The sequence below is a fragment of the Citrus clementina genome, unplaced genomic scaffold, assembly GCF_000493195.1.
Source record: "Citrus clementina cultivar Clemenules unplaced genomic scaffold, Citrus_clementina_v1.0 scaffold_4, whole genome shotgun sequence".
In the NCBI taxonomy this organism is placed as follows: domain Eukaryota; kingdom Viridiplantae; phylum Streptophyta; class Magnoliopsida; order Sapindales; family Rutaceae; genus Citrus; species Citrus x clementina.
In genome coordinates this window covers 18,370,397-18,381,696 of record NW_006262274.1, presented here as the reverse complement: position 1 = coordinate 18,381,696, position 11,300 = coordinate 18,370,397, and the positions used below count along the sequence as shown (strand labels likewise).

Sequence of the window (11,300 nt, the reverse complement as noted above, 5' to 3'; positions counted from 1 at the left end):
AATCCATAAACAACAAATCATCTTCGGGGCAATTAGAATATTTTTAACAGTTTGTTATCGTTATTATTGTTGTTGCCGTTGTCGTCATTATTATTGCTATTTTTATTTTTTATCATAATAATAATTATTATTTTTCGTTATTATTGTTACTATTATAACATATTACAATAATACAAGGGGCAATATAATTAACTAGCAATATTTTGGCAACTTGTAGTAGTCTAGTCTTATTCTTGGATAAAGTAAGCATAACAATAAAGTATGTGGGATTTCAAATCCACAATTTTATGGTACAACAATGTATCTATATGGGCTAGGGTTACTATCTTATTATTTTACTATAATCATAGTTATGGTTTCAATTGCAATCACTAGCTACATTTGAAATTGGAATTGTTATTTTAATTACTATTAAAATTGTGTAACCTACTTATTGGATGGTAAATAATAAATTTTCATAATTATAAATTTAATAATCTAATCAATCATTAAGCCACGATAGTCAGGATTAAGATTAGAACTCAAATGTCGTGATCACCCTGATATTTTAGTGCATTTGTGGACTTTTTTTTAAGAAATACAATCGTAATGATTATTATTTCATGTATCTACTAAAGTAACAAAAAATTGCTCACTCTCAGTAAAAATCATTTGGAATCCAATGATCCTGATGACATGTCATTAGGGGGTGAAACATGTAAGATGTCATCTCATCTGAATTCTAACGTAAAAAACGACACGTCGTTTGTTATCAATATGTAAAAAACGAGTTATAAATAATATGCACTAGCGCTTACTATATACACGTCGGTTGCAATACAAGGGTGGAAGACTGGATGTTTTTATCTCTTGCAGTAGATCGACAGGCCATTTGTCTGGAAATCCCTAAATGACGGATCATCGTTGGGCCTATTGAAAGTTTTTAATATTATATTATCATTGTTATTGTTGTTGTTGTTATCGTCAATACTATTGCTATTATTATTTTCTTATGATAATAATAATAATAATAATAATTTTTCATTATCATTGTTACTATTATAACAGATAATAACAATACTAGGGACAATATGATTAATTAAAGTTATTTTGGTAACTTGCAGTTGTTCATTATGGTTCCTAGACAAAGTAAGCATGCCAATGGGAGCACTGTCTTTCGTAAGTAAGGAATGTGTAAGGGAAAAAAAAGGGAAAAAGAAAAAAATTGAAATCTATGGATTTCAAGTATACATTTTATGGTATAGCGGTGTATCTCTGTGGTCGAAGCTTGCTATCTTGTTATATTACTATAATCATAATTATAGTTTCAATTGTAATTACCAGCTATAGTTTTAATTAGAATTGTTATTATAATTACTATTATTTTTTTGTAAATCATTTGGAATTCAACGATCCGGATGACGGGTCGTCTGGGGAGAAATATAGGGGACGAGCATTGTTCGGTTTCCGATGAGGAAAACAACGCGTTATTTGCATTCAACATATAAACGATGAGTCGTAAATATTGTGCACCGGTGCTCTATTTACGCACATCGACGGACGAAAATTCGTTGCCATCATGCGTTGTCGAACGACGGGTTGTTCGTTTGAAAATCTGTAAATGACAAAGCATCTTTAAGCCAATTAAAATATTTTTAATATTCTATTATCGTTGTTTTTGTTGTTGTCGTCATCGCCATTATTAGTTGCTATTTAGTACTGTTATTAATAATAATTACTTTTTTCGGTTAAACTATAAGGGAATATCGAATATATACATTTAGAGTGTTTTTGCGATTAAAGTTGAATAGTTGTATCTTAAAAGTCACAACACTAAAGTATTTAGTAAACATTAACTATTGTAACTTAAAAATTATATTGATTTAATTTTACACTCATATGATAGAAAATTTATTATATTTTTAATAATTTTATTAAAATTATTATTTAAAATTTATATTTACTATATATTATTAATCTTTATTTCATAATTATAACTTTTTTTTTACGGTAACTATAATTAAAAAGTTGCAACATTCCAATTCCAATCTTAGTTATAGAGGGCATCCAGGAACATACGACCTTTCAAGAAGCCCAGCATCCTTTTCGTCCCCTCGCGATTTTCGCACACTATATCACGAAAATCAAATTAAAGAAGTATGGATCAAATGTAAAATGTATGTAAATATGATTCCTTAATGAAAAATAAGGGCAAAATTATGTTGCAACAGTGGTACCGTACCACTGTTGCAACATAGCTGGACCCGAAAAACAATAGCAAAAATGAATACATTTCAAAATATTTTTGAAATCTATCACCCACTTTATTAATACATTTCCACAATTTTCACAGAAGATTAAAATTTCCTCCGACTTATCCCAAATTAATTGCAGTGCCCAGAATAATTAATAGCAAACTTAACTGATCCAAGAGCATCTGAATTACAATTTTTCGTAAGAAATTAGTTTTCAATTGATCAGGTATTGAATCCCAGAAATTACTCACAAGACTTCCTTAACGCTCTATGATCATTGAAACATTCACACACAGGGTTTCAGTGGAAGGGGTATCGGAGTAAATCTCATGTCATATTGGTATAACATTGTAACATTGTCGAGAAACAGTATAGTAATGTAAAATTACACAAATCCCTTCGTCCCAAAGACAGGAGTGTATAAATATTAAAACCCCACGGCTTTTGCAAGCCTTAAATACAAAGCAAAGGCACAAAACCCCTGCACCAGCAGCCAGCCTTTGCCTTTTTGTCAGTCGTATTTTGCCTTGGCGCCTTGTTGTGTTGTGTATGTATTAGGGTTTTTATCTAATCGCAAAAGCAATGGCGCAATCCTTAGAATTGTTGTTGATTCAATTCCTGATGCCGGACAACGACGCGCGACGGCAAGCGGAGGACCAGATAAAGCGGCTGGCGAAGGATCCTCAGGTGGTCCCTGCTCTTGTTCAGCACCTTCGCACTGCCAAGACTCCCAACGTTCGCCAGCTCGCCGCCGTACTTCTACGTAAGAAGATCACCGGTCATTGGGCCAAGCTATCTCCTCAACTCAAGCAGCTCGTTAAGCAGTCTCTCATTGAAAGCATCACCCTCGAACACAGGTTGTTTTTTTTTTTTTAAATGTTGAAAATAATTTAAATTTTAGCATTGCATGTTAGGGTAAAGAAAATTGCTTTATAGTAAAAAAAAAATTGGCTATATTTTGATCATGCATTATCTGACTCTTTGCAGTGCACCTGTACGTCGTGCTAGTGCAAATGTTGTTAGTATTATTGCAAAATACGCTGTTCCAGCGGGAGAGTGGCCTGATTTGTTGCCCTTTCTATTCCAATTTAGTCAGAGTGAGCAAGAAGAGCATCGAGAGGTAAGCCCTTGACAGTTGAAATCTTTCTGAATGGTGCCCTGCTTTCCTGTCGCACTAGTTTACATATCCAATAGTTTTTTTCCAACACTATTGTATATGCAATTTGAATTGGTGGTTTATATATTGCAGCATGCTTACGTTTGGAAATTATATGAGTTTTTTGGTTTAATTGATTGGCAACTTTTACTGTACGTGAATGTTTACCATAAGTATGGACATAAGGAAGAACATTTATTTTGCACATAAGTTGTTCATAGCTACATAAATTAGAGCAAGAAATTATAATGGCAGATTCCCTGTAATGAAGAAAAATCCTTGTCATTTTATCTTGATATCATAAAATACCATTACAACGTAATTTTTGGGTTTAAATCTTGGTTGAGTTGTCCAAATGCTTGTTCTTGTATATATTTGCCGATTCCTTTACTTACATTTTTTACTTGATGGTATTAGGTGGCGCTGATTCTTTTTAGCTCTTTAACTGAAACGATTGGACAAACATTTCGACCACATTTTGCTGATATGCAAGCTCTTTTACTCAAATGCTTACAGGATGAGACAAGCAACCGTGTTAGAATTGCTGCTCTCAAGTAATTTCAAAGTCTTAAATTAACTTTTGCTACATTTTAGGTGCTTTTATTTTTCTCTTGGAATTATTGTATGTTGCTTAAACGCACTCTTTATCTGTTTTGCCAGGGCAATTGGCTCTTTTCTAGAATTCACAAATGATGGGGCTGAAGTGGTGAGTTTTTATCTTTTATTTGTTTGCTTAGGATTAGTAGGGGATATGTATTTCGAAAGTAAATCTTATACTCATGTTGTTTTCTGAGTAACGGCCTTTTGATTTCTTATTGTGTCTGCTTTCTGTTCGTTTTGTCTGAAAAATATTTAAGCAACAAATTTGCATTTGTTGGTTATTGGTTGTATATTGCTTTTCCACTCATTTTAGTACAAGGCATGTATATATAAATAGATTTTCTGGTTTGATTATTTGTCATTCACCATTACAAAATCTTTGCACCTTTTGGTAGATGTAGAAAGTTGTCCGCACATTCTTGGAGAGAAATGAACTTAAGAGGGATTGGTTGATTCTTCAAAAAATGAAGCACCAGTTATTCATGTTTGAAGTTGGATTTTTCATTGGTTTATTTTACGGTGTAACTAAATTTGGTACTTATATGTCACAGTGAACCTCTATGATTTTCATTAGTGATGACTTTTATGTATAGTTTGCTTGGATATATGATTCCTCGGTATCATGTCGGCTAGATTGCCACTGCAAGTCATTTTTTCTTTTCATGTTTCCTTGCTTTGATATATGTGGTATTACATTGTTCTTGCCCTTGCAGGTTAAATTTCGGGAATTTATTCCTAGTATTTTAAATGTGTCAAGACAATGCCTGGCTTCTGGTGAAGAGGATGTTGCTGTAATTGCTTTTGAAATTTTTGATGAGTTGATTGAATCCCCTGCACCTCTTCTTGGGGATTCTGTCAAATCCATAGTTCATTTCTCTCTTGAAGTTTCCTCAAGCCATAATTTGGAACCCAACACACGTCATCAGGTTAGAAATAAGCAAGTGATGTACTTTTCTTGTGCTTTCTTCCTCTGGACAGCTTAGGCAGTTGAGATGGAGCTACACTGCGTTGATGAGTTTCACATCACATATGTCTTAGCATTCTACTTGGCTTACTTCTTGTGCTTTGTGTAATATATCAGGCTATTCAAATCATTTCCTGGTTGGCAAAGTACAAATACAATTCCTTGAAAAAGCACAAGCTGGTTATCCCAATTCTGCAAGTCATGTGCCCATTGCTTGCTGAATCAAATGAGGCAGGTGAAGATGATGATCTTGCGCCAGATCGAGCTGCTGCAGAAGTTATTGACACTATGGCTTTGAACCTCGCAAAGCATGTTTTTCCCCCTGTTTTTGAGTTTGCTTCTGTAAGCTGTCAAAATGCTAGTCCCAAATATAGGGAAGCTGCTGTTACAGCTATAGGCATCATTTCAGAGGGTTGTGTGGAGTGGATGAAGGAAAAGCTGGAATCTGTTCTTCATATTGTCTTGGGAGCTCTGAGGGATCCGGAGCAGTTTGTAAGAGGAGCTGCCTCATTTGCATTGGGTCAATTTGCTGAATATTTGCAGCCTGAAATAGTTTCTCACTATGAAAGCGTTCTGCCTTGCATTTTGAATGCCCTTGAGGATGAATCTGATGAAGTGAAGGTACATATGGGAAGGCAATAGTCATGATATAACATATCTTTTTATTGGTTATTGAACTGTTTCTTTCTGCACAGGAGAAGTCTTACTATGCTTTGGCAGCTTTTTGTGAGGATATGGGTGAGGAAATTCTTCCTTTTCTTGATCCTTTGATGGGGAAGCTACTGGCAGCACTTGAAAATAGCCCCCGCAATCTGCAGGAGACATGCATGGTATGGAGATGAATCATTTGGTTCCCACAGCCTTCACATAAATAGATTGAATGAATGAACTTATTCCCTTTTATTAAAAATTTTTGGTTTATGTATGTTGTCACAGTCTGCCATTGGTTCAGTAGCTGCTGCTGCAGAGCAAGCTTTCATTCCATATGCTGAAAGGGTTCTTGAGTTACTGAAGATTTTCATGGTGCTTACCAATGATGAGGACCTCCGTTCCCGAGCTAGGGCTACTGAGCTTCTTGGATTAGTTGCAGAGTCTGTTGGGAGAGCAAGAATGGAACCAATTTTGCCACCTTTCGTTGAAGCTGCTATATCTGTAACTATATTGACATGCTGTTTGACTTGGAATCAGAACATACCTTTCTGTATAAATGATTCGTCTCCATTATTTCTCAGGGTTTTGGATTGGAATTCAGTGAGCTTAGGGAGTACACCCATGGATTTTTTAGCAACATTGCAGGGGTTCTAGAGGACGGCTTTGCACAGGTATACATGGCGTTGCTTTTGATTGAACTTCTATGAATCTTTTATTAGCATTGATGATCATGTGAAAATTTCTTTGGGTGAGCAGTATCTACCTCTTGTTGTACCCCTGGCATTTTCTTCCTGCAATCTGGATGATGGTTCTGCTGTGGACATTGATGGGTCTGATGATGAGAATATTAATGGATTTGGTGGAGTTTCATCCGATGATGAAGCTCACTGTGAGCGAAGTGTTCGAAATATCAGTGTAAGAACTGGAGTGTTAGATGAAAAGGCAGCTGCAACGCAAGCTCTTGGTTTATTTGCACTGCATACTAAGAGTTCCTATGCACCGTATCCTTTTACCATTTCATTTATATATTTTCTCTTCCTTCCTTGTCTCACCTTTTTTACCAAATAAATCGTGTTACTGAGTTCTTTATTTTTTTTAACTTATTTGGTTGTTACTATATAAAATTTTTTCTTGTGTTCTTTAATTTATTTAAGCTTTTTGGAGGAGTCATTAAAAATTTTGGTGAGACACGCCAGCTATTTTCATGAAGATGTTAGATATCAGGCTGTCTTTGCTTTGAAAAGTGAGTACCAATTCAAGTTTTAAAATTTATCTCCTAGCCAACTCTATTTCCTGGGTCAGGATCATGACATCTCATCACTTTTTATTATTACAAACTCTTGTTGCTATATTACTAGCATTAAAAAAATTAGAAGCAGATTATTATCCTTGTATTCTAAAAATAATATGTTTCTTGACACAGAAAGAAGCCTTAGCTTCCTGCTTATAGCTTATTATTCCCTGGTAAAAGTTTCTCAACTGTTGGGAGTCAAGTTGCTAAATCATTCCCTCCTGTAGGAAAATCTTTAACTGTTGGAAGTTAAGTTGTTAATGATGATATATTAAAGCAAAGTGAATTTGACAAAGATTTCCTTATAGTGGACGGCTTATTCAATAAAAAATAAAAAATAACATTTATCCTATTCAGATGTAACAAACTGATCAACTCAAACTTTGGGTGTTGCATCCATGGTTAGTGAATACTTTGAAAGAAGCCTCTAGAAACTTGAAAATACTTTGATATAATTGTTTTCCATATACTGTTAATATTGTGTTGATTGATTTGTTGCTGCAGATATTTTGACAGCTGCACATGCAATCTTCCAGAGTCATAATGTGAGTTTGTGTTACCATTTTCTTCTGTTGTCCTGTTTATAGGCTTTGGTGGATCTTTTTATTTAACAAAAAAAAAAAAATTGGCCCCCATGGAAAGTCAGATAGTCATATGTTGATAGTGCCTCTGTCAATGCTAATAAGAAGCTTGTTTGAATGAGCTGCCTAAGTTCTGAAGCTAGTTTCAGTTGATTAAGGTCTTGTTTGCTGTGGAAAAAAAGCTATAATTATAAAATAAAAGTTAATAATAAGCAGTAAATATAAATTTTAAATAATAATTTTGATAAAATTATTAAAGATACAATAGATTTTCCATACAAGTGAAAGATCATATCAATATAGCTTCCAAGTTACAGCAGTTAGTGTTTACCAAACACTTCAGTGCTGTAGTTTCTAAGCTATAGCTGCCCAACCTCAATCCCAAACGGACCCGAAGTTGGAAAAAAGTTGACTAACATGATATGATGTTCTTCTTGCTCTGCAGGAAGGACCAGCCAAGGCAAGAGAAATTCTCGGTAAGATACTTCTCCAAAATAGCTTGAATATTATCTCTTTGTATCTATCAGTTCACCAAATTTTATGGTAGTAACGTGATGGCAATTAAATTCTTCGTGACATGCAGATACAGTGATGAATATTTTTATCAGGACTATGACTGAAGATGATGACAAAGATGTCGTTGCTCAAGCTTGTACTAGCATTGTTGAGATCATCAATGATTATGGCTACATGGCTGTTGAGCCTTGTAAGTTTGAATGCAGTTGCATTTGAAAAAAGCTTTCAGATGCCAGCTAAATGTCTTAATGTGAACCTGAATTATAATGTGACTTGATCTCATCAGATATGTCTCGACTGGTTGATGCAACCCTGCTACTGCTCCGAGAGGAGTCAACTTGTCAGCAGTCAGATAATGACAGTGATATTGAAGATGACGACGACACTGCACATGATGAAGTTATAATGGATGCAGTTTCTGACCTTCTTCCTGCATTTGCTAAGTCCATGGGTCCTCACTTTGCACCTATCTTTGCGAAGCTATTTGACCCTTTAATGAAATTTGCGGTAGGTTGGTGCCTGAGTTGTGTAATATGTTCTCCCATCATAACCTTCTAATCCCTTATTTCTCATATCACTACCTCACTATTTTTAGTATTGGCAAGTGTAGAAATCTTCACGCCCTCTGCAAGACCGGACCATGGTGGTTGCAACTTTGGCTGAAGTTGCTCGGGACATGGGTTCGCCTATTGCTGCCTATGTTGATGTAATTTTATCTGAAACTTTGATTCCTTATTCTTTTTTATATTTTGAGGTGATTTTGTGAAGAATGCAGCAATTCCTGAAAGTTGTATTGTAATGTTTCAGAGGGTGATGCCCCTAGTACTCAAAGAACTAGCATCACCTGATGCAATGAATAGGAGGAATGCAGCATTTTGTGTTGGCGAGTTGTGCAAAAATGGGGGAGAGTCAGCTTTAAAGTATCCTTCAGCATGCATGTTATATTGTAGTTATGAATTTTGTTATTTGTAATGCAACTGTAGGTTCCACTTAGTGCAATATTATGTCAGTCATCTTAAAAGTTCAAACTATTATGAATTTTATCCTCTCTCAAGTCATTAAGTGTTGTGTCGTAGCATTTTTTCCCCCTTATATCAAAAACAGATACTATGGTGATATTTTGCGGGGTCTTTACCCATTATTTGGGGATTCTGAGCCTGATGATGCCGTCAGGGATAATGCAGCTGGTGCTGTGGCAAGGATGATAATGGTCAACCCGCAGTCCATCCCGTTGAATCAGGTTTCTTTCGATTTTATATTTTTGAATTTGTAAATTATAATTCCTTTTGTCTCCTTGTTAGTTTCTTGCCTCTTCTACAAGCTGATTATGTCTCCTGTGATTCTCCGCCTATTCTCTTGTCTGCTTCTGTTAGGTCCTTCCTGTTCTTTTGAAAGTTCTTCCTCTTAAAGAAGACTTTGAAGAATCAATGGCTGTTTATAATTGTATTTCCACTCTGGTTTTGTCTTCAAATCCCCAGGTTTATTTTATTTTTATTCCTTTATAGTTATTTTGAGCACAAGCATCAACAGTTTTCTGCCTGCCATCATATATCTATAATGTGGTTTTGATTACCATTTTATATGTAAACAGATCCTTTCTCTTGTACCTGAGCTGGTTAACCTTTTTGCTGAAGTAGTTGTTTCACCAGAGGAATCTTCTGAAGTGAAGTCTCAAGTTGGCATGGCTTTTTCGCATCTAATATCTCTCTATGGCCAGCAAATGCAACCGTTGTTGAGTAACCTCTCGCCTGCACATGCTACTGCCCTAGCTGCATTTGCCCCAAAAAGTTGATGTCCAATTGAGAAGGGTCGACAAATATAGCTTCTCTTCCAAGTTTTTGACATGTTTTTCTAAATTGAATTAGTATATGAAAGGAATGGTTTGATCACCATGATTTGATTGGGAAGGCTGAAACCAGAATGCGATCAATAACCAGGTACGCATGAATCTGCAGAGTACTCTTAGTTGTCAAACTTGAAGCATTTTATCTTTGTCCCCTTATCTATTCTTATTAAAATTTTAACCACTATCCTGTGGTATAGATTGATGAGTACATTGATTACAGAATGTGAAATATTTTGTTATATCAAGTTGAATTTTGTGAAGAGTCCGATTTTAGGGAGTACTTCTTATGACAACTTTTGAAATTACTGCTCTTTCTTCATGCTCCTAGCTGTTTGACTTGTTCAGTTATTTGCATGAATTTGTAATATTTTCCTGCTAATTTCCAGGTTTTGGTCTTGCTCCTGGTGCCACCTCTATTTTTCCTGTGTTGGAAACACTGCTTCGCCGCTATCTTATGTTAATAATAGTTTTTGGTTCCTCTCAATATTCGTTGTCTTATTATTATTTCTCTTAGGTCTCCGATGTTTGATTTATTTATTTGTTGTTGGTGGGTGATATATAATATTATGAAGGTTCGTCAGCTACAAGTATGTGCCATATCCTCAACTGGAAATGAGGTGAAAAGTTACTACATTCATGTATAATAAAAGTAGGTTCAGCTTTTTTCTTTTTTCCTTTTTTCCATTTTTGGGTGGCTGCCAAGGGTTGTAAACAGGCCAATACACGGAGGTTCAGGCTTGGCTTGATTTTTATTTTACTAGCTGCTGTGATTTGTGATGAGTTCAGTAAGAAATTTTGTTCCGGCTCAGTTTGCAAGTTTGTATCATATGTTTGAGAATGATGTGGTTCGAATTCAACGACTGAATAAAGCTGAGTTAAATTATGTCGTTGCAGAATCTTTTATATATAGATTTCTGTTGGTATGTCATTGATACACTGACACTGTTCAGGAGTACGGTGAAAAATGGAGCATATTATTAGACTATGCATGCTTGTCGGGGTACTGTCTTCTATAATAAATTCGATTATTATTATTATAGATCAACTGCATTTTGCAGTGAATAGAGTGCTTTATGTTGTAGACCGTCCGAGTTTCTAGCCTAAGTGCCTAAGAATTCGGGCTAAGAGCCCAAACATAAGCTAAGAGTGCTAGCTTGGCTCAATTCTAAAATTTTCTAGCCAACTCTAGCACATCTCAAGCTTGTACATATATAGAATTCTTTACACTTCTCTAGTACTTATAAATATCTAGATATTTAGGCAAGTTGTTAGAATTCTCTAGAATTTTAGAGCTTGACAAGCCTCCTTATAAATAGGATATGATATTTGGCATTTGAGTATCAAGCTGAGAGCAAGCAACTTAAGCACTCTTAAAAGCTTTCTAGCTCTAACTTTCCGAGTAATACAATTTTCTTTTTTCGGCTCAATTATTTTCTTTTCTTTAGCTCTTTCGAAAACCTC

At 35.2% G+C, this 11,300-nt stretch overlaps 1 protein-coding gene across 2 annotated transcripts; it reads left to right on the top strand.

Moving 5' to 3' along the window:
• The first annotated feature begins 2,602 nt into the window (after positions 1 to 2,602).
• LOC18044532 (importin-4) lies at positions 2,603 to 10,722 on the top strand. Of its 2 annotated transcripts, XM_006437441.2 has the most exons (21): positions 2,604 to 3,091; positions 3,222 to 3,354; positions 3,808 to 3,944; positions 4,051 to 4,096; positions 4,704 to 4,916; positions 5,072 to 5,575; positions 5,650 to 5,784; positions 5,891 to 6,106; positions 6,187 to 6,276; positions 6,362 to 6,606; positions 6,760 to 6,848; positions 7,401 to 7,441; positions 7,923 to 7,953; positions 8,061 to 8,183; positions 8,280 to 8,500; positions 8,604 to 8,699; positions 8,801 to 8,913; positions 9,098 to 9,233; positions 9,367 to 9,471; positions 9,585 to 9,930; positions 10,226 to 10,722. In XM_006437441.2, exons 1-20 carry the CDS (start codon positions 2,817 to 2,819, stop codon positions 9,783 to 9,785), a joined length of 3,150 nt encoding a protein of 1,049 aa, XP_006437504.1. In that variant the 5' UTR covers positions 2,604 to 2,816; the 3' UTR covers positions 9,786 to 9,930; positions 10,226 to 10,722. The 2 variants fall into 2 exon arrangements, with proteins under 2 accessions (XP_024041345.1, XP_006437504.1); XM_024185577.1 differs by lacking the exon at positions 10,226 to 10,722 and having other exon boundaries at positions 2,603 to 3,091; positions 9,631 to 9,757.
• The last annotated feature ends 578 nt before the right edge of the window (positions 10,723 to 11,300 follow it).

Coding starts and splice junctions, on each gene's coding strand:
- LOC18044532 (XM_006437441.2), top strand. CDS start 2,817: ATGGCGCAATCCTTAGAATTGTTGTTGATTCAATTCCTGATGCCGGAC. Junction 6,849..7,400: donor GGCTGTCTTTGCTTTGAAAA/GTGAGTACCAAT, acceptor TTGTTGCTGCAG/ATATTTTGACAGCTGCACAT. Junction 9,234..9,366: donor AGTCCATCCCGTTGAATCAG/GTTTCTTTCGAT, acceptor TGCTTCTGTTAG/GTCCTTCCTGTTCTTTTGAA.